At 34.0% G+C, this 24,760-nt stretch overlaps 1 protein-coding gene across 1 annotated transcript in view; it reads left to right on the top strand.

Annotated features, from left to right (window-relative positions):
* The first annotated feature begins 1,183 nt into the window (after nucleotides 1-1,183).
* Nucleotides 1,184-24,760, top strand: part of LOC123658896 (tyrosine-protein phosphatase non-receptor type 9) — a 95,380-nt gene continuing 71,803 nt past the window's right edge. Inside the window, exons 1-4 of the mRNA XM_045594186.1 lie at nucleotides 1,184-1,225; nucleotides 1,690-1,911; nucleotides 2,255-2,344; nucleotides 3,866-4,006. Coding sequence (XP_045450142.1) covers nucleotides 1,184-1,225; nucleotides 1,690-1,911; nucleotides 2,255-2,344; nucleotides 3,866-4,006 — 495 coding nt within the window. The remainder of the gene's footprint in view (nucleotides 1,226-1,689; nucleotides 1,912-2,254; nucleotides 2,345-3,865; nucleotides 4,007-24,760) is intronic.

Below are 24,760 nucleotides of genomic sequence, written 5' to 3'. Positions count from 1 at the left end.
ACACAAAAATAAAAATCGTACATATTAAAAATAGCATGGTGTCGTCTCCTGTCAAAGATTTTCATTGTAATATGAAACTTTGAATAGTTACGAGTCTCTGTAAAGAACTCACTATAGACGGCGCCACGGTTCGCTTAAACCGAAAGTAAAAATCATCATATCAAAAGTTTCGCTCTAGTGGTATATCGTTCCATAGCTTAATTGGCTAGAGCGTCGACACGGTATGTCGAAGACGCGGGTTCGAATCCCGCTGGAGCGGTCAATTTTTGATATGATATTCAAAAAAAAGGAGTTTAGAAATTTTACTTTATACAGTGACATGTACCATTGTTACGGTGCTAAGTTCAATGTTCAAGATGTTGTGTTTGCTCGTTCGAATAGACCGTTGGCGCAGTTTGTAGTGACCCTGCTTTCTGCTCCGGGGGTTGGTTCGAATCTCGAGTCTGGGTGTAATATATATTTATTTATATATGTATTTTAATTTAATCGAGAGCTGATGTTTATCATGTGGTCACATTTAAATTTTATCGAGATCTGATAACTACTTTTTGTGTAATCTTTGATAACGCGTAGTTACTTGACTATTTTTTCGTAGATCTACGTTGTATTACTTGTCGATGTAATTGAAGTCGGTTTTTTTTTCGTTTGCGAGCAAATACAATTCTAACGATTTTATGTTATGATTTGACTAATATTAATTATGGATATTGAAACTGGCTAGCGATATATTTTTTATGGCCGTGATTAAATTGAGAATAATGTGAAAAATTGAGTATGTGTGAGTTTAGTTAAAACGCAAATTAATATATAAAACATATTCGAACTAATTTTATTCTCAAGCGTATTTACACAAATAATTTTCTTCTAAACAGTATCACTTCTTTTAGCCTTTCATCGTTTTAAATTTGATTAGATTTTTGAGTTATAAGCTCCCGAATAAGAGTACTAATGTTAATTTTCTTTATTGTCTGTTTAAAGTAGCTTATAAAATTTTCCATTTGTCGTTGAAAAGATGCATATTCTTTTAATTCTTTACCTCGACGATGTTCTGATTGCAAATGTGAAAGTGTGTCTAAACGGTGAAAGACTCAATCAATAAAATAAACTTCTATTCAATAATATAGTCATCCATAACTGTTCATTTATTAAATTAATATAAATGGACCAAAATACTATTTTTAACATGAAGGAAATTTGTCTGCGGAAGTTACTCGTCTTTTTAAGGGTAATTTGCATATGTTTTGATTTTTTTTTGTAATATTTTTTTATACAATTATTTGCAAGTACTTTTTGCTCTTATAACTCACAGAACTGAATTTCTTTGTACTTAAAAATCTTTAATTTTATTTTCTTATATTGGCGAATGTATTGAGAATTTATTGGCGACAGTGACTTGTTAGATCCGACGCAGTATTTACAGTAAACGATACCGCAAAAAGGTGATTTACTATGAAAGCTTAACTATCCGACTATTAAACGTTATATCAAAACAGGCATTACACCGGTGTCTAATCGGTCTCTCTTTTTATAGTTGCTGTCCCTAGTATTCATAATGTATAAAAGAAAATAAAAACAAATTTTGCGCAAAAATCTATAAAAAATATATGTTAATATTTTACAGTAGAGTTGGAGTGCAAAAGAGCACTATTTCTTAATATATTTATAATAATGTATTGATTTACTTTCCAGGCAACGAAGGCCTTTCTGGACGCACTAAGTGAAACTGGCGTGGCTTGCGTATCGCGGTCGACTGCGATTAAGTTTTTGCTCGCGCGTAAGTTTGATGTAGCGCGTGCGCATACGTTGTGGAGGCAACACGAGGCCACGCGCAGACGGGAAGGCCTCATCAAGTTTGAGCCCTTTGAGGATCCGCTCAAGAGCGAACTGGAGACTGGGAAGTTTACGATATTGGTACGTTATTCTTTCCATTCATATTTGTTTTATAATGTAGTGTGTAGCAGAAGTAGGAATAAAAACTATAAGGATTTGAAGGATATAGTTTATGACCACTATATCCTTAACAATACGGGGACTTACCATTAAATCCTAAAACTTCTTATTGTTATTAACGCTGCGTACGGGCTCGGCTTATGATATTTTAAAACCATTTTGGAAGGATCGTAGTTTCTATCAGAAGTAATACCAAAGAAATTAGAATATTTACAATGTTATTTATTCTTTTAGGTACATTTTCATTATAATTAGATAGAATACATTTGAGTGATTTTCTGTAACTTGTTTGTTTTGTTTTCAGTCTACTCGTGATGCAACGGGAGCAGCGATTGCTGTTTTCACAGCGAATAAGCATTTTCCGGCACAGACAACACATCAAACCACTCTACAGGTGTGTGTAATGTTGCCGTGTTATTCTTTGAAAGTTAAAAAAAAATAATATGAAATCAAATTGTTAAAAACGCTAGCTTGTCACTAAAAGCTCGATCGTTCAAGCGATAATCTATAAGAGCTTGGTGCAGTTTTTAATGTATGAAATTAAACATGTATGTAACACCTATTTAACACGTTAAAATATCAAACCTGTTTAATTTTGCCGTCTTAGGTACTCATGTAGATGTTGATGGATCAACTAAATGTCAAAATCATAACTTTAAAGTTAGATTAAGATTTTAACACTACTGAAAGCCATCAAACCAATTAATCAATCAATTAATACTTTATATATAATTGAAATTTACAACTAATTTTAATACTTTACCTTAGTGCATAAAATAGTTTCTAATTAAAATATTCGATTACCTATAAGTTAGTAATAATAATTAATCGATTCATGACCATAAATACTGTTACAATTAAAAATGAACAATATATTACAATTGAATTTGGAATGTCATTTTTATATGATTGTTCATTGTTTTCCCATTTTCGCGCTAATACATTGCAAAATATAAAAGGGAGTGGGGAGAGAACCCGAATCGCTGTGATTGCATTACACAAAGTAGGTATGGAGCCAAATACAATTTTTAAAACTCTCCATACTCTAGGCATTAGTCAAATGTTTGTGTACCGGGCGAAAATAAACCTCCTTTGTTTGTAACAGAAAAAGATTCCACGTAGTAAAAATATTTCGTGTGTAGTTTCAGGTCCATAATCAATGTCTTGCAGCTTATCTTCCTCACCCATATGCAGTCCTAAATATATTTTTTTTATATAACTAGGTCGGCAAACAATCGTACGGCTCACCTGAGGGTATGCGATAACCCTAGCTTATAGACGCCTGCAACACCAGAAATATCGCAAGCGCGTTGTCGACCCTATTCTCCCCCCAGAGCTCTGGTCACCTTACTCACCAACAGGAACATAACACTGCTTGAAAACATTATTTAGCTGGGATTTTCTGTAAGGTCGAGGTAACTTCCTGCTGTGCCCTCAATCCTTCCCCCAGGAGCTCTTGTCACCTTACTCACCACAGGAACACAATACTGCTTGAGGACAGTATTATTTAGCTGTGATCTTCTGTAAGGTCGAGGTACTTCCCCAGTCGGACTGCTCCTGATTTTGGGTAGGATATTTTCTGCTGTGCCCTACCTTAGTTAAATACTGATGTAGCGACATCTATCTCGCGACATATAAAACTAGAGAAAAACTGACGTATCCTACATCGCGCTATCAAAGTTATCAAAGTGATTGACTATATATACAAGAACCCGACTACAACGGTTGGGGCAGTACAACCCAGACCCGTACCCGCCAGACACAACTCCCGTCTGGTCGGAGGATTCTCCCTCTTCAATGGAGGACGAGGAACTCAACACCATGTTCCTCACGCGTTCCCAAACGCAAAACTGTATATTTTAATACTGTTAATTTTGATCTTTAGTCTCTAACTAATGTCTAAATCCGTGTCTAGGGCGTGGTGTACCAGTTAGACGTAGCTCTGCAGTCGGTAGAGACGCAACGAGCGGGGCTCGTCTTTATTTACGATATGACGGACTCCAAGTACACCAATTTTGACTACGAGCTCTCGCAGAAGATACTTACTATGCTCAAGGTGAGTTTTATTTAAACTATTAAATAGCTATATTGCGCAGTTTGTAGTGACCCTGCTTTCTGCTCCGAAGGTTGTGGGTTGATTCCCACCCCGAGCCTGGGTGCTATATAAATAAATAAATAAATAAATAAATAAATAAATAAATAAATATATATATATATATATATATATATATATATATATATATATATATATATATTTATATATATATGTGTGTGTGTGTATTATTTATATGTATGTTTATCGGAAAAAAAGATGGAGCTATACCAGTCGGCTGTTACCTATAACACAAGCATTAAGTTTTAACATATCATGTTAACTTGAGGAAAAGATGACTTTATACTAATTATAGAGGATTCAGGATTTTTTAAATAATATTGAATTGTGGTTTTGTTTACATATCAGGATAGTTTTCTTTATGTAGCTTATAATAATTTACAATTATCTTGTGTTTCACTGTTCGGATAAAAGTACTGTAAAAAGGAAGCCAATATTATTAATATTTAAGAAAACTGTGTATTGTTTGTTAAGCACTTTGACGGTAGTTATCTTTGTTTAATTTGATTTAATTAATTCAGAGTGAAAAAACAACAGCTCTGGTGTAGCGCCAATTACACATCGGCGGTTTGCGGGTCCGATCCCCACTCGGGACGGGTTTTTGTATTTATAAATATTTCTTTCCGGTTGACATCCATGTCTGTCCTTGTGGGTCTCCCCGGTCCCGGTTGTTATCATAAATACCTGATAGCGATTGTTACATTAAAAGAGGCCTATGCTAAGCAGTGGGATGTTACAGGCTGAAGCGTTAACGAAATTTAATTAATTTATTAAAAATACAAACATTTTAAGATTGTCGGTAATTAGTAGGTACTGGTACACTTTTCTTTGAAGTTTAAATAATATATTGTAGTAGATATTTTAAGGTTTTCGTTCTTTTAAACTGTATGTTTACAATTCTAGGTATTTTTTACCCTCAAAATGTGTAATTAATTATATTATTATAATACTAGCGACCCGCCCTGGCTTCGCACGGGTGCAATGCTGATACTAAATATACTACAGAATGTCTTTATTTATAGTGTGAAGCTAGCTTATATTATATTATTCATTTCATTATGTTTATCGGCTTAGTTACTTATATCGCGTGATTTTTATAGTGTGAAGCTAGCTTATATAGCATGGTAATTAACATAATAACAACAACATTCAAATATGCGTCGTTAGATTACGCGTTGTTACAGAATGCGTTGAAGAAATAAAGGTTCACTGCTCGTTCCTCGTAGGTGAAAGCGTGATAATATGTAGCCTATATGTTGACCCGACTTCTTAATAATATTCGTGCTAAATTTAAAGTAAATCCATGCAGTACTTTTTGAGTTTATCCCGTACATACATACAGACAAACAGACAAAAATTCTAAAAACCATATTTTTGGCTTCGGTATCGATTGTAGATCACACCCCAAGTATTCTTTTAAAAAATATTCAATTTACAGTTTTGACTTTCCTACCATTTTATTATATGTATAGATTCACCCATGTTTTGACAAAAATTGAACTACAAATCTTCAATGATTGATTTACCATCTCATGATTTGATTTTATTATGCGAATTGAAAATATATTTTGGTCTACGTTTTATTGTAGCCAAAGTAATGAATAATACAGTACTAAACGTACGACTACTTATGACTCTTTCGCTCGCTCGCTTATCCTGTAATCCCGAGACAAAATTAAAAGGATATTTTGCGCCTCAATAACCTATATTACGGCAAGGTAGCTGAAATATCTTTTTTTTTTTCAAAATAATAAATTCAGCTTCCAGAGTCTACATTTCTAACGTGAAAATGAATCCTCTTGGTTGTTGTGAAATAGGTGAACTGGCTAAGGGAGCGTGTACAATACTGTAGTACATATAACAACAACGCTAGTTCATCCTGGGAATGTTCAGCTCCCTGGCATCTAATAAAACAACCAATATTTATTTTTTATTTTATTTCATGTGAGGAAATAGTTTTTAATGACTGATAAACAAGTTACCGAGTACCGAACTACCCTTTTTTTCGAATTGTTGAGTGCTGTTGCCCTATCGGCCTTTACAGCCTCACAGTGACAGGGCCCGGTTACTAGAGACACCGGCCACAAGGGAGAAGGGGAACCCTCTGGGGGCTCGGTTAAAACGCCCGTCCTAAGGGTGGCTCCTAGCGAGATCGCACCTCGGCTTAGAACGTCGTCGAAGTGGAGGAGGTGCTGCGCTGAGACGGTTTACGGACGGTCCGCTACGCGCCTAGGTGCGTGCGAGCCGTCGGAACGCGGGGGCCTCGCCCTCGCCGGCGGGGGCGGTGTGTGTGTGTCGTGTGTGTGGTGGTGTATATGGCGTTAAGCGCAGTGATCCTATCGTCTGGGTCGGTTAAGACGTGCATAGGACGTCTTTGTACTGTCTGTAAGTTTCCTCTACCTACGTATTTGTATCGAACCACCGAATACAATATTCGACTTAAGGAAATCGACATAGCGCGCTCTATCAAAAACAACGACAGCTGTGTTTCGTTGTATGAACTAATAATAATTGAATATACTTTCAACAGAGCGAGTGGAATCAAGGTAGGCTGGTGTTAGATAGGTCTGGAGACTGAATTTATTGTTTTAAAACCATTATTTAGTCTCCAGAGCCTACATTTCTATCGTGAAAATAAACCTCATTGACGAAAGCGATGGTAGGTTCTGTAGGCTGAAAGTAAAATCCTAAAATCATAGTTTTGACCTCCATGTCCTATTTTTAGGACTTTAAGGGCCAAAATAATGCTTTAAATTTAGCGGCAAGTACATTATGAAGGAAATAAGGCTGGTTAGGCTCAAAATATTCTTTAAGTTTTGGGTCGGGATATCTCACTGCGGGACACAGGCTTCTTTCCCCATGTTGGAGAAGGATCATAGCTTATTCCACTACGCTGCTCCAATGCGGGTTGGCGGATATATTCTCTTCTAGGAGTAACGATCGCTATCAGGAGTACATGATAACAACCGGGACCGACGGCTTAGCGTGCTCTTCGAGACACGGTGGAGAGACCCACAAGGACTGCACAAACACCCAGACCACGGCAAACACCTGTATGGCTAATACGAATGTTTGTCATGTTGGGAGATCGAACCCGCAACTGCCAGCGCTACAGCTACAAACCAGTGCTATGACCGTTGCGCCAACGCGTCAACCGAACGAAAATAATTAAAACGTAATAATAAATACGGACAAGTATTTAAATAAAAAAAGTGATGACAATGCGCCAACAGAAAATAAAGTCACTTAAAATAATGACCGGAGTAACGTAAATTAAACTTTTTGTTTTTCAAACGTTTAACATTTTATTAGATAGATATGTCGGAGTGAGGTAGATCTCTCTCGCTCATCGTCTCTGAGTACTCGGTCTACTGTGGGCTTCAGTGGTCAATGTTGGCACAAGTGAACACAATTTATGATATCATCAATTTCTTATAACATAGGAATCACTTAGCAGAAAGGTATGCGGCACGGAACGCGGGATAGTCATTAGTTTACGGGGCAAGGAAAGTAGGTACCTTCTTAGCATTCGATGGATACACCGTGTGGGTGCCGGGTCCATCGTATGGCACAGGGAAAAACTCAGAGCAGTTCCTAATAGTTGCAACCTAGGAGTAGTTTTAAGGAGATCCCCTTTGAGATTCACATCAACGCTCACCTTCACTGCTTGAGTTGTCCGCCCTGTCTAGCCAAATTATAGATCGTTATGTAACAATTAATTCGTTTGCACAAATTAATTATTGAAAGAGTCTAGGTTAAGCTACTAGCAGGATACAACAAGTGTATCGTGCCAAGCCAGAGCCAAGACTGCCTTAGCCGCGGCAGGCTTGCCAGAAAGTTTTGATTCAAGTCACCCCATCTATGATCGAAAGTCGCAAAATATTCTTAGCAATCGCCCAATGAAAGTTTGAAAATACACTAGGATCTGTCTGTCAGTTTTTTTATGACAGTCTATCATTACAGACTAGAAATTAAAAATTATTTATTTAAAATATTATTAACTTACATGATGTCCCAAGATACAAAAGATAAAATAAAAGATACAGATAAAATATATTGACTCAATTTCGAAATTAAAGGAAGCTTATTGGGACATTAAAAAAAAAATTTTTTTTTGTAACGGTTTTTGTACTTTTAACTTGTTGCCAACGCTGAGGATTAAAAAGAGCCTAATTTGCGACTTGTCGCCCAAACTTAAAAAAAGGAGCGTATCTATGAAAAAAATCGCCCAATTCGCGACAAATCGCCCCATCTGGCAACACTGAGCCGCGGTTGCACCGATTGTTTTATACACGTCAGAATAACTCGAGTAATAGAATGAGTGAGGGTAGATGAGTATCGAACGATGTGCTAGGTGGCGTGATCGGTGCAACTGTTGTTTATAAATTCCTTGCTAATTGCTTACGACAGCGCAAGTGTCGGCATATATTTTATATACTATTACTTTGTAGACTTTTTTGCTAAGGTGTTTAAAAATGCTAATAACTGAATGTTTTTTTGAAGTTGTAAGTTATACAATATTAAAAGGAAGTATGCTGACCGCATAAGAAACAGATTGTATTTCCACAATTATTTGTTTTTGTTCTAGGTAGGTTATTTGTCCTACCTAGAACAAAAAAGTGTTAGTTATACGTCCTTATCCTTATAATTCTTTCCACTGTATTACGGCGACCTCGACCTTAAAAGCTATCTGCTCGGGTTGTTACCATGAAAACCTGATAGGAATCGTTAATCTTGCCAGAAAAATATTGACCATCTCGCAATTGAACAGCGTGGCGGACTGAGCTCTAAATTTTATCTTTTAGGGATAAAGGGGGTTTATACGATGTGGGAAAAGATTGAAGTGGGACATTTACATTTTCTTTCGATATGGTTCTAACAGAAATCCCTAAAATTGCTGAACACAGCGATCGACTTTCAAAAGACACACATTTTCAAAAAGCTATTGAGGCTGTCAATACGATTTTCGTATTAAAAATGACATGATAGTGTGAAATTTAAAAAAATCGTCAAAAAATGCTAATAAAAAATCCAACCGTTAAAATTAAAAACACTAGTAGTCGTCCAGTGATCGATATTCGATCATAATTAATTTAAATTATATGTTTGAACATGATTGAGGTTCGGTTGTCAAAGACTATATATACTTCGATAATAATAAATAAACGAGTATATATGCGTGTGTGTGTTATATTTAAGTTTAAGTTATATTTACTCGTACCTAAATAAATACATAAACACACAAATACATGTTAGTGTGTGTAATGTTTTTTATTGGTTTAATGTATTTAAATGTATCATTAAAAAAATATATATTAGCATTCTGCACTCCTTCTCTATATCATTATATAGTATAAAACAAAATCGCTTCCTGCTGTCTGTATGATCAGATCTTTAAAACTAGGCAACGTGTTTTGATGCGGTTATCTTTAGTAAATAGAGTGATTCCAGAGAAAGGTTTATATATACCTGCATAATATAGTAGAGGAACAAGAATAGCTTTAGAGGTTTCTAATGTGATATCGTAAATAAACACATTTTTTTGCGCTTACATTGCATATATTTATTTTATATTTTATATTTAGTGTCAGCTTGCATCCATGCGAAGCCAGGGCGGGTCGCTAGTAAACTATAAGCGTGCGATATTTCATACTTCTCCGTCCACGCAATTTACGTAAAAAGGGGTACAAAGTTTTGCAAAGTTCCTTATTAGTATAAATTGTAACTACCTATTTAACTACCACTAAGTTTTAAACTCACACACATGAAATTTGTGTTACATTATTTGATTCTAGGATATAGAATTCATTACTTTTACTATTTTCTGCGTGTCGTGCAAACAGCCGTATTAGTTTACTAATTAAATTGCTCGGTGCGATAACTTGATTAAAAAGCATGTAGACATTACATACATTTTACTTTTTGTATGAATCCATGACTTCGATCTAAAAACGAATTCTTATCGTATTTGTATAAATTTCTCGGTATAATTGGTCAAAAATATTGAGAAATCCTTTATTAATTCAAGTGAAACTCTTTAAATTAGTTATTTGCCAAAACTCGGTTAATAGATTAGACGTAATAAACTTCTGGTTAACAGGCGAAACAACAGTTTCAAGACTAATTTATATAGAACCTTCAGTTCTGTTTGCTATTATTCGAATTAACATAATTATTATACTAAAATACTTTTCCCAGATATGCCAACGTGAAGAAGTTAGGCTCTACAGCACATTTTATATTATGTTTTTATTAGTCAACGATACTTCTTCCACAACGTTACAAATTTTTGTATATACAAGTAGTGTTGCCCAAATGCAAGAACAAGACGAGACTTAGCCAGTCTTGGTCTTGGTCTTGCGCCAATTCACCTGGTCTTGGTCTTGGTCTTGGTCTTGCGCTCCCAGTCTTGGTCTTGGTCTTGGTCTTGCAGCAAGAGTCTTGCAAGTCTTGCAATTACCTATTAGTCTATTACTATTTATTAAAGTTTACTTTAAATCTTAGAAAAACGTATTAGAATTGGAACATTGTGAGCTTGAATTAACATAGCCATAGTAAAGATCAAGCAGATTAATAAATAACTGAAGATTTGATAAGAAATTCGAAAAATCAACTGACCTATATGTCGTTTTCCATGGAAGTAACTGTTTCTTAATAAACATTTATGATTTATAAGCTTACATTTGCTAAAACATGTAAAAAAACAAATTAATTACAATAACTTGACTGTATTTTAAAGAACAATACTTATCTGTCTAGAAAGAGATTGAACCCTCAACTTATAAGAAATTTAATAAAAGAGTTTTACGATTTATCATTTATTTGAATAAAAAATAAAATACAACACAAATCAACAGCTTTATCATTAGGTTATGATACTTTATATCAATTTTTTTGACCAAGAATTAATACAAAGTAACCATCTGGCTGACTCATCACTTAACCTATTTCTATGTTTTCTAATTACTAATGATGCTTTAGAAAATAACCTCTCAGCAGGTACTGAAGTTGCAGGTATTGAGAGAAAATCACGGGCCATTTTCGATAAAATCGGATACTCTGTCTCATGCGTCCTCCACCAATCTAAAATGTCTTCCGAGCTAGCAGTTCTTGGTTTTCTCAGGTACTCCTCCAACTCGTCTATCACTAAGCCTTGAAGACAAGATCCAGATGACGTCGAGGGACATTCATAGAGTTTATCAAAGTCTATTACGTCTTCATCTTCATCACATACTTTATTTTCTTTTTCTGGTAATTCCAGAGATTTGTTCAGTGAGTGTAGACTTTTATATTCTTCATAAAGTTCATTGAACTTGCGCAGACTTTCTGTTTTAAGTTGCTTCCCCCACATTGTCAGGTCAAAAGTCTGAGCCTTATGCCTTGGGTCTAAAATTAAAGAAGTACAATAAATCCAGTTGCTCTTCTTGTAATGTTTAAGCATTTTGTCTCGAGCTGCTTGGAAAGCTAGAATGAGCCTTTCATCTACTTCAGATCGATTAGGTTTCTCATCTAACTGTTTTACCATGGATTCAATTTTATCTAGCAAGAGATTGAATGATACAATGACTAGCGGTAATGTAACATATTTGTCTCCACCAAGTTTTGTACTTAAAAGTTTAAAGTTTATTAGAAATTTATGTAATTTTTCGAGTACCTGCCATTCATTAGCTATGATTTGAAAATCATTTAATTCGGTGACAGAACTGCACAATATGTCAATGCCCGCTCTCACTTTTAAACCAAATCCAATCATATCATGTGTGGAATTCCATCTCGTTGGACAGTCAAGAATGGCATTTAGATTTGATGGCACGCCAGCTGCTTCACAAGCAGACTGAAACTTCTTCTTCACTATCTCACTTCTTTTTATTTTACTGGAAATACTGCGTAACTTTGTTACAGATGTACGCGAGTCAGCAATATTTGGTGCAGATTCTTCATCTTCCTCATCCTCAGTTTCGTCTACATAGTCTTCGTACTGCTGATCTTGCGCGTTAGTGTCAGACTCACAGTGTAATGCTAAGGTCTTTAATAAATCTTGTACACCAAGGTTTAAAATGTGAGCAAAGCACCGGAAATGTTGAGTGTCTGAATCAAAGTGTGGCGGCAGCTGTTTGCCCAGTTCATACATAAATTTGGTATTTGCAGTTGCGTTGTCGACCGTGATACCTTGTATTTTATCAATTATGCCATATTCCAATAAACATTCATGGAAAATCGTTGCAATATCTTCCCCAGTATGTCGACCGCGTGATGGTATAAAATCAAGAACTACAGATTGATACTTCCATTTGTTGTCTATATAATGAATAGTAACCCCGTAGTAACTCCTACCAGCAATTGACGTCCACCCATCAATGGTAAAAGACATTTTAGATGATAATTGTTGAAGTCGTTCCTTGAGATTCAATTGGAGCTCTTCAAATCGCTCTTTGACTTTCCTTCTAAGTGTAGACCTTTTAGGAAACACCATATTAGGGCAAATACATCGAAAATATACTTGTGTAGCTTCGTCATCGAAAAATGAGAAGGAAAGATATTTTTTCACCACCCAATCAACTGTAGCTGTCGTGATGTTGTCACTGCTGTTTTCCGACTGAAACAAAACAATAAATCTTGTGTTATTATTTAAAACATACTAGGTTTGAGCGTATAAGAGGAGGAGGTTTGTTGTTGTTAAATCGAGAAAATCGTTAAATTGATATTTGTTATATTAAGGTTGCACTGTACTGTAATTTACCAAAATAAAGTACTTAGTTGTTACTGGCCGATTAAATGAAAATATGGGTGTTTATAAAAAATATTTAAGACGATAATTACATACTTAATATGTCGCACCCCTAGATGAAAACACCACTAACTCAAAAATACTTACGTAAGTTAATGGCGTTTTTGAAAGTATCGCATGAATAGCTACGCAGAGTTAAAATTCTTTTAACTGTTAAAAAAATATTCTTACCTGTCCACTTCTTCCAGCGGTTACTAAAAAGCTTGTGATATCTCCACTTAATTTTGGTTTAACAGGAAGAAATATTTCTGATTCCTTTTTGTGGAAAGATATTAGATGTTTCCTTAAGCCTGAAGTGTTTCTGTTTTTCATTTTTATTTCAATCTTTTTATGTTGGCACAATTTACAGAAGGCAGTTTGGGATGCATGAATTATTTCGAAAAACTCCTCAAATTTGCTTTTGGGTCTTTTAGATCTGTGACTCAAACTCTCGTTACTCGGACTAGAATAATTTGAATCTTCGTCACTCATATTAAATTGTACACGTGATACGTTTTTAGAAAACAACGAGAATTAGTAAAAACAATTACTAAGTTAGACTCGAAGCACAGCTCAATTGGAAATGACTGGAATTAAAATAATTCCTTTATTTATAGTACGTTTCCTTGCTTTCTACCGCGCCGCCTCGCCACGTGCCGGCTCTATGAAAAGGATGCCGCCGCAATCCAAACAATGCCGCGTGCGGCGTACAAACACACACTAAATATTACCTACTTGTGCAGACGCGACGCGTGAATAAAATATATGTAAAGAATTAGTGCCAATCACTATTCTTTACATATAAGTGAATGTTTTGGCGTACATCTATACTAATATTATAAAGCTGAAGAGTTCGTTTGTATGTTTGATGACAGAAGTTTTAAAATAAATAAATAAGTCCTGAACGTCACTATACCTCCAAAGTTACTATTCCTCGTGGACGAAGTTGCGGGCACAGCTAGTAAATACTCTCATCATCTCTCTCAGAGATATTCGGGCTGGTAAGTAATACAAAACTCTTATCGCAGGCTTTTTATTTTATTAGTAGGTAAGTACCTACGCTTTTTATATTATTTTATTAGTTTTGTAGAATTTTTTTACACGTTTCAAGTATATTTAAAAGTGGCTACAATATTTATTAAACGGGTGATATTTGAACACTTTTTGCTATTTTTTCTTGTAAAAACTTAAGAAATATAATGACTAAATGTACAATAATAGTACCTAAGTAATTAGTTTAAAACCATATAAGTAATCAACATTATAATATATACTTACTAGAATGAATTAATATGACATCTACTACCTATCCTTACCATTTTATCCTAATCATAATACTACTTGCGTGATCAGTATAATGTATTCATTTTCATTCTAAGCACTCTGAAACTTATTTATTCTTTGGAACACCTGTAGGTACTCTTAAAATTCGAAATTATTTTGCATGAGTATACCTACGCCCTATGGCGGCAATCAAATAGTGTCAAATGTTATGATTTCGGCGTGGCGGCAACGATTGTTATAGATTTCAAAAGAAGCCGCCGGCGCGTGTATCATAACCATGTACTTCCGAAAAGCGGCAAATTTCTTTGAGAAGTAAGTACAAAACCTTTGATGCCGCATTATCAAAGTGCCGATGGTTAAAACATAACTATGCATGCACTCAGTTTGATTTTAATAGATATTTTTTTATTCGCTATGTTTATGGTATTAGTCGTAATGTGCATAGGTCCAGTTTTTCATATTCTTTGATACAGTTTTTTGCGTCTCATAGAATTCCTAAGCGTACCTACCTATACACCGAACTGTTACACCTAACTACTCAGTGAAATAGCGCTAAGTCCTAGCTGCAAGACGCAAGAGTCTTGCAGGCTATGTCTTGTTCTTGCTCAAGTCTTGCACGGTCAGTCTTGGTCTTGGTCTTGCTAAAAATACGCGGTCTTGTTCTTGGTCTTGGTCTTGCAAAAACGCAAGAACAAGACCAAGACTGCAAGACCAAGACTGAATTTGGGCAACACTATATACAAGTGTTTAAAAAGAACTAATACAGTTGCTGCCTTGTCTTGTCGGTCAATCCATGTCACCTTCGTACATTATTCATTCTGTAGTATGTCAGAGGTTTCCAAAGTGTTGAGCTCACTTGTGGATCTTTTGGGCACCTAGTAATTACCGTAACCGTAATAAGTCATTACGAAAATATACATAGGTTTTTAATACAGAAGTTTTTTTTATATATTAAATCACGTGGACCCATTTAAAAATACGAAATAAAACTATTCATATTTTAAGATATGATAATATAAAGTTTGACACTATTATTTATTTTTTACTTTATTGACCTTGTGACGGTATATGCTCCTAGTTATATCCGTACCTAACTAAAAATTCATCTTCATGTTATACGAACACGATAATAAAGTATTGGTGACAAATGGTGATTTTTGCAACGTTTTAAATCAAAGTAGAATTTTCGCTTGCGACACCGACCTCAAAAACTCGAAACACATGAAACTTCTTTTTATGCCGTTGTCCTCAGAAAGTTTTGTGAGTTTTCGTACATTGAATTGTATTTCGGCCACATATTTATGAATTTTGAAATAAACTTAGTTGTCATTTTCGTTTTTTTCTTTTTCCTGTGAATTTAAGGAGCCGCGAATGGTATTTTGGTATGTATGCGCATGTGCGAATGGTAGTATGGTATTGTTTTGAAAATTACTAGTTTCTGCAAAAAATCTTATTCTTATGACTTTGTTTTATTATTCTGGAAAGAAGAACCTCTCTTGTGGATTTTTTTATACATACCTAATTCAAATGTCGAAATTTATTAATTTCTATACAAAAGCTGTTCTGCCACAATGTGATAGATAGCCTTACTCCCCATAAGCTTATATAAAACTTTAGGCAGTATTTTCGCTGTCTAGTATTTTATTTGTTTTCTCAATTACTATAACTACTATGTAAGCACCATCAGAACATAAACTAAAATATTTTTTCTACTTATATCTATCAGTATCCGCGATTTTTACTTATTATTTTGTAACCTTAAATTCTTAAAGTCCCTCACGGCTCTAACGGCTTCCCTTCACTGCCTATGGCGCACCAGGGTGTCTGGTTGCACACTTTGAAAATTTCTGTCTTTCGGTCATAAAAATAGAAGAAATAGAGTAGATATAATAAAAAATGACACGTGTCCTACAAACGCATCTATGTATTAATATATAAAGGTGTTTTTGCTGTCACTACTTATTGCTTTTTCATTCGAGGTTGTTTTCTTACCTTAAATTTACCGACCGTCAATCATGTTGACGTTGTTTCAAAATTAAAGCCGTCATATATATAATTTTAATAATTAATTATTTTTACAAAAACAAAAGCAATATAAAATTTTTTAGTTGTTGATGCCGGTAAATCAAGCAATTATCTATAAAATGATATATAATTTATGTGGAGCAATTGGTGAGGTTTTTTCTAAAAAGGTAGGCAAACATCTTAATCTTAGCGTATCTATACTAATATTATAAAGCTGAAGAATTTGTTTGTTTGTTTGTTTGATTGTTTGTTTGTTTGTTTGAACGCGCTAATCTCAGAAACTACTGGTCCGATTTGAAAATTTCTTTTAGTGTTAGATAGCCCATTTATCGAGGAAGGTTATAGGCTATATATCATCACGCTAAGACCAAAAGAGCGGAGCACCAATGAAGAATGTTTCAAAATCGGCGGTTTTTTTCCTTTTGAGAGCTTCCGCTGCGTGCGCTGTGAAAACAGTTAAACTTTCGCAAAAATCATGTATGACAGAATTGATCCTCTTTAAAAGTTCTAAAAAAAGTCCGCGACAGCATCTATATCTATCTTTTAAGGTTGGCTCACTATAATCTTTTTTATGTTAACCAAGCTCGTTCTAAAATAATACATTATTTGCGAAGATGTTTTTATAAACATTATATTAATCCTTATCTAAATAAATACATTATTCATTACAAGTATTTAATTTAAAACAAAATAGCCTTTTACATAATTCGATTGCAATGAGTATCTCAGGAGATATCGCAGTTTTGAAATAACATCGCAGCAAAATAATGATCAAGTATTGCGCGCACTTCTGTTCCACGCGGACGAAGTCGCGCGCAGAAGCTAGTTAATATTTACTAGTGTTCGCCCAGAGGTCGAAATTTGACCAAAATTAATAATTAAAATTAAAGAAAACCAAAAAACAATGAAAATAAAAAACGTTTTTTTCAATTTTTAATTTGAAAAACTGTAATTTTGACAATCAACCAAAGAACGATATGCGTGTTATGTCAAATACATGGTAGTGTGTAGTGTTTTTTTTTATTGATTTAATATATTTGTATGCCTTATTTAAAAAAAAATATTGGCATTCTGCACTCCTTCTCTATATAAACTACAAGTGTACAAAATTTCACATTCATCTGTCCGCGCAATTTTCGTAAAAATGGGTACAAAGTTTTTGCTTCACTTATTATTATATAGATGATATGATACTAAATTTATTATAAAGAATGTTTTATTATAATAAAATTATAATAATTAATATTATCAGCTCGGTGAAGATCGACGTAATTCGGATCTTAGACCATAAGTAGGTACGAGTATGCATTAACAGTATATATTAATTATAACTTATTGTCAATTTAGTTAAAATCATAACTATAAGATGAATAAATACTAATTTAATTCACCGTCTTTCATAATTTTGATATCATAGTACAAAATAATTTTAGTTATTTGAATTATTAAAATACGTGTCATTTTTAACAAAATATTCTTTTCGGTGATTGGGAATTTCTATGTAACTGCTCGAATTTTCTGTAACCACTGACCCATTTGTAATAACGATGGTTTTGTTGCAACGAGGTAACGACTTTGTTTGTTCTAAAATCTAAATAATATGTATTTAGACACTTATTATAGATTTCGCTTTATCTTTAATTAATCAATAACTTTCTTTATTAAAAGTTTTTATATTTATAGATTCCTTATGATATTTAAGTTTGTTAGTTAAATAAAAAAAATATTATGAACTAGCTGTGCCCGCGACGTCGCCCGCGTGGAATTTAACAAAAAAGTTATTATTCAGTTCGCAGTTATAAAATAAATAAATTTCAAAAATAAAAGTAGCCTAAGTTACTCCTTACTTCATCAGCTATCTGCCAGCGAAAGTGCTGTGACAATCGCTCCAGCCGTTTCAGAGATTAGTCGGAACAAACAGACTGACAGATAGGCAAAGTTGTAAAAAATGTTATTTTAAAAATGGTATATCAATTATGTATTCATCCATATGCATTTATTAAAAAGCAGTTACTTTAATTTAACGAGCAGACACTACAATTTTATATATTTGTATAGATTTGTGATGATACATTGATACTGTATTTAATTCAGTAATCGCCTAGTTTTTATTGTTCCACATAAAAACGTTAATATTTAAAAGCGACTTGTTAATATTTTACTGCTTTTTTTAACGAATTCAAAAAAGGAGGAGGTTATTCAATTCGACCGTATATAATTATATTTTTTTTTAATGTATGTTCGGGGATAACTCCGTCGTTTATGAACCGATTTTGATAATTATTTTTTTGTTGGAAAGGAGATATCCCTACTTTGGTACCATGATAAGGAAACCAGGATCTGATGATGGGATCCTAGAGAAATCGAGGGAAACTCTCGAAATTCCGCATAACTTTTTACTGGGTGTACTCATTTTAATGATTTTTATATTAATCGAAAGCCGATGTTTATCATGTCGTCACATTTAAATTTCATCGAGATCTGATTACAACTTTGGAGTAATCTTTTTTTCTTTTCTTTAATATTTAAGAGGGTATGTTCAAGTGTTGAAGATGAAACCCTCATAGAACCATCTTAACACTACCTCCGCTTACACGCTAAGTTATAAATATAATATAGAATTTTTGCTTCTGACGATAGTGGATGACTTAATATTACATTAACCATACCTATATCAAGTAGATTAATATCGTTAACAGTAATAAAGGTCTGCCTTTCCGGTTCGACCCCCACACATTCCATGAGTATGTGATAAACATGTTCAATTTGGTCGCACACGGCACATTTTGCAGACTGTGCTTTCCCTACAAGGTTTGCAAAGCTATTCAAGGGAATGTGGTCGGATCGAAGTCGAAGAGCTGGGACTAAATCTTTTCTTTTTAGTTTTACGCCAGAAAACCATGGCGTAAGCGGAAGTGATGGTTACACTGTTTTATACCAAATACCTTTAGTGAACGATCGGGCATCAAAATGTTCGTTCCAAATGTCATTACATTTTATTTTAACTAATCTTGTAAGCTCACTGAAATATGGAAGTCCATCAAAAGGTATAACCATCTACACAAGCCTCTTTTGCAAGCAGGTCCGCATCTTCATTTCCAACTAACCCTATATGAGATGGAACCCACTGTAGCTTTAATTTTTTATTTTTACTAGAAATAATATTTGCTTTTAATATATCATACGCAACAGGTGCTCCCCTAACAGCTATTGTACATTTTAAAAGATGCTGTAACGCACTTTTTGAATCTGTCACAATCAAGTAATTACTTTGATAATGCGTATTTACTTGACTATTTTTTCGTCTACCTACGTTGTATTACTTGTCGATATAATTGAAGTCGGTTTTTCTTCGTTTGCCTGCAAACACAATTATTATTGTATTATGTTTTGATTCTCTATTTTAATAATATTAAGTTTTACTCAATTAATCCTTTGTGCGTCACATCCTGTGTGTGTCACACTGTGTGTGTGTGTGTGTGTCACACTGTGTGTGTGTGTGTGTCACACTGTGTGTGTGTGTGTGTGTGTCACACTGTGTGTGTGTGTGTGTGTCACACTTGTTTTAAAGTTAAAAAGTCGTAGTTTCCATTTTCCGTAGCGCAGTGGGCGGTTTCAGGCCTGTATGTATTCCGTAGCCGAGGCGGGCGTCCGCGTCGCGGTATCGCCTCCTGCCTACGTCAGTCGAGCTCGTGCCCGCGGACAGAACGCATGTGTCTAAGACAAAAATAAAACAGCTCACTCCATGTATGCCGATTTACATCCCGTACGGATTACGAGTTAATACGATACTGGCGTATCTTATCACGGAAACGTAAACTGATAGTGACATAGGGTGTTTCTCGCGTATTCCTCGGACGAACTAACAGGTGGCTATTGCAATAGTGTTATTTTTGGTTTTAAACGAGTGTTGTGCCAGTGTCTAATATCGAAGTCCCAGAACTCTGCTAGTCTTTATTGTTGATGCCTATCGCCCAATTATAACGCACTTTACGCGTTACTGACATCGGATCGATAGGACCAACAGCTGAGCCGATTGCACAGTCAACACTGATTCTGAGGTAAACTCTTGTTTGAATGTACAATTGTTTATCTAGCTAAAGAATCGGTTCAAGAAATCGAATTTAAAGTTTATTTGAAAAATAATTCGTTTATAATTTTAGAATTTCATTTTAATTTTGATGTATTTTCTTATATCATGTTTACCGAAAAAAAAGGTTGATGAAACCATAAAATAACAATTGTGTAGGTTAACCGGTTGTAAACTTAATAACTTTAAAATTATGGGCTATCTCAGTCTCGACATTTTTCCGTCGTTTCGAGTGAGTAAAACTTGTTATATTGTCTTACCCTCTAAGAATATTACTTGCTATGACTATTGTTTTTGTTTATATTTTCTTAAAATTACTATTAAATTTAAAAAAAAAAATCACGGAAATGTGCGGTGGAATGTGAATTAACAGAGTTGCTAGATATATCGAATTATTAAATCTATATATTCTTGAATAGTTTGTTCATCGTTGTTGCCAAAAATAATAAGAAGACAAAAATGTTCTTCTTATACATTACCATAAAGCTAAAGCATTTATATTCATTGAGTATTTATGAATAATGTGAGACACTTAAGGGTACTTTACAAATATTGCGATATATGCGAGGGGAGCTAAATAAAGTAGGTAGAGTTCCCTTCTAAAATGATCCATGTCAGTGTCCTTTCGACCGCTAAAATTTGGAAACATCCGCTCATTTTATAACCAATTTATACAATGAACATACTTATAAGAAAATTAAGAGCAACGTAAAACAACATGTGTATTTATTTCTCTAAATATATTCTAACAGTTATTTTATTATTTAAGCCTCGTTATTAAAATTTAATTATTACATCAATTAATAACGAAAGAATATAAAAAAACTTGTTTTTACCAATAATAGATAATAAATGAGACGAATTTATCGTTTCGTCAGATACTATGGCGTGTCACGTGTCGAATCCGGAGTACGACATCATTTTACCTACAACTTGTCGCATCCTCAACTTTACTTACATTCCTTCTGTCCTTAACCGATTAATAATGAAGAGGTTTCCAATTTACATAATATGCAAATTGCTGCATGATGCTTGTCACGGCACGGCAGCAGCATAATCAGGAACGACAAATAAGTAGGTCGATTTAAGGTGAAATATAAGAAAAAGCATCATATTTTTACAAGTGTAAGAAAAACGAACGATAATTAATTTGAAATGTATTTCCTTGTTTCTATGTTTTGAAACGAAAATAAAAAACCTAATTAATTGAAAGAAATTTTTTCTAAGGTCCGGATTCCAATATAAAGCAGGCCATTGAATGCTATTTGAAGGCGGTTATTGAATTTATTATTATTAATAGTACTGAAATTACACGTGCACAGGACAGGACTATGGTCTGAATATAAAGCTAGTATTATTATTCGTTTGACTTCTTAACTTTGACTGTAGTTAAAATATTTTTTTAGCTATTGTCTCTGAGATTGATCATCATCAAAGTTTTATTAAACAATATTGATTATCATCAATAATCAAAAGTTGCTTATCATCGGCTAAGAGGGTTACGGGCTAAGAACTCGTTCCTGTGTGTGAATTGTTGATAAACTAAATAAAAAGAAATATACATTTGTGTAGTAGTTATAACCTAAACAAGACTGCTAAAACTATTTTCGTGACTGTTTTTACCAAAATTATAAGGTTTATTTTCAGTCTAAACATTTTACCGTGAAGAAGAGCGACGTCTGTTTGTTTACTTACCCACAATTAACATATTTAAACTTATAAATTTCCCGTTTTCGATTATTTAGTCAAACGAGTCACAGTCGCAAGACGAGAAGTACTTCGGGAATGATTAGGGGGAGGTTTTTTCGAGTTTAGACCTTCTAGTCACGGTTACGCAGGAATTGAACGAGTGTAATGTAACTTTTTTGGAACTCATCGTCAACGAAAGATACGATTTCCGTATCCGCGTTATTAAATTCCAGTCAGGATATTTCGGTTCTTTTTCGGTGTCGGATAACGAAAATAGCGGATAGTGTGCAAGTTAGGTGTTGATATTAAATTACAAACATTGTTGGTATAAGTTTTGGTCCGCGACTGATTTGAAACTATATATTATGTACAATACTTTGTACATATATACTTGTACGGTATATATAATCAAGTTGAAGCGATTGTTCTAAGGACAACACAAGTTTGTTACGCTCTCATTATTACAGAGGCTTAAGTTTAAGAAAATAAGTACAATGGATAATATAAGATAACTGGAGTTGTTTACATTCGTCGAGCTTGGAAGTCGTCTTGTAAATAAATAAAACGTTTAATTAATTAGCGACGCATATTTTGATACTCTACTTAATAAAATGAGGAAAACTTTCGAAAGTGAGGAAATTTTAGGTTAAGGCGAGTTAAACAATCAAATGTATTTAATTCTATATTATTTATTACAGGTATTAGATACTTTAAAATAATAGTCTGTAAAAAGTACTTAAATAATCTTAAAGGCCCCGAAATTTGCTTTCGAACACAATTAATTATTATTCAGACGAAACAAGCTTGAGACTATATTTACAAACTTAGCCACACTATAATTACTTCGTTAGATGAGGTTTCCGTGCTGTAAAGTTTCATTAACACGAATCGTGTAAAATTAATTATTTTCTACTTACGTAAACTGATAATCTCCAGTAAACACCTTTTCTGCACTAAACTCTAAACGCTACTTATCTTTCAATGATCTTTTTTTTATGATTAGTCATTTAAGTCTTGTTTGGGTATTAAATGGGCGATAATAATAGACAGTTCAGACGCGAAATCGTCTACTTGAGACAAGAAACAATAAATTCTTTTTACATAATAATAAACACGAACCGAGTGGCCTCGGTATTTAAAATTAGACGTAACTCGTAAACGTAGTCCGAGGAAAACAGGAAGTGTTGCGTATACAATCAATTTCGCGACGTACGGAGTACATACACATGCTACTAAATTGCGACCCCATTGCACATACAATTCATTTGCACTAGAATTTCATAACGCTTTGGTTGCATGGATAGCAAAAATTAGCTATTGATCAACATTTAAATCTATCGCTTTTGCAACATCGAGTACTATTACTATTGCAAACAATTGTATTATTAGTTCTCAAGTGATATTTTTCACCTATTATCTATTTTGTTTTGATCGATGTATTTGTGTGTTTGTAAGTGTGCGAGGGTGACTCGTTACTATAAAGTATTAACATTGTTTCGTTTTGTTAACAACGTAATAAGACGTTATCTTTAAATTGCGTTTCCATTTGAACTGACTTTTAAAAAAGGAGGTCTCAATTCGATTGTATTTTTTTTTCTATGTTCGATTTATACTGCATAACTTTTCACTGGGTGTACTGATTTTGATGATTCTTATTTTAATCGAAAGCTAATGCTTGTCATGTCATTTAAATAGGACAACTATTTAAATTATATCGAAATCTGATGACTACTTTTTGAGTAATTTATGATAACGTGTATTAGTTGACTATTGTTTCGTGTACCGTCGTTGCACGTTTACTTGTCGATGTAATTGAAGTCTGTTTTTTTTTTCGTTTGCAAGCAATCGTCCTATTCACAATTTCAAGTCATTCAGTACAAACACTGTAAACTTCACCCTAATTCACTTTGTAGGAGATTTATAAATACCATCTGAAGATCTGGATGCTTTGACGGTGTTTAAATATAGTTCTTTGTTTCTCAATAACCAAAGAAAATTGTTGCCAACTTTAATATTAGAACAAGAGCCGCATCATTCATTGGTATTTATGTGCCGACAAAACTGTTGATTTTTAGTCAACGTCGCTTTGCAATGTTGTCACAATCACAAATTGTAATTTTAAATGTGTCGGTTATTTGTATTATATATATATAATACAATATTGGCAGGATATACCTATACTCTATTATTGTATTATCGTATTGCAATAAATTTGTTTGACAATGGAATCGAATTGACAGGTTCAATGCCAACTGCACTAAGTACCTACCAGTCAATATGTTAATACAATTCTATAAATTATATATATATATAAATAAATAAATAAATAAATATATATATATTAAAAAATAAATATTTATTTAATTATATATATATAAAGTACCATTAATATACCATTGGCGCCACGGTCACAACACTGGTTTGTGGTTGTGGTTGCGGGTTCGATCCCCGAACGTGACAAACATGTATTGGTCATACGATGTTTGCCGTTATTTGGGTGCCCCAGAAAGCACGTTAAGCCGTCGATCCCGGTTGTTATCGTTTACACCTGGTAGCATCCCGCATTGGAGCAACGTGGCGGATCAAACTCTGATCCTTCTCGTACATGGGGAAAGAAGTATATCCCCTGCAGTGGGATATAAAAGGCTGAAGCGAAATGAAGCGATATATATATTATAAACATAAAACTTACCATGTGTTCATTAAATGTAAAAATAAAGTATAAAAATTTATTTCATACATACATATAATCACGCCTCTTTCCCGTAGGGGTGGGCAGAGACCACTTCTTTCCTCTTCCTACGATCCTTACATACTTCTTTCGCTTTGTCCACTTTCATTA

Source organism: Melitaea cinxia, chromosome 13 (assembly GCF_905220565.1).
Source record: "Melitaea cinxia chromosome 13, ilMelCinx1.1, whole genome shotgun sequence".
Classification (NCBI taxonomy): Eukaryota; Metazoa; Arthropoda; class Insecta; order Lepidoptera; family Nymphalidae; genus Melitaea; species Melitaea cinxia.
The sequence above is the reverse complement of the archived record's forward strand: the minus strand, read 5'-3'. Positions and strand labels throughout refer to the sequence as shown.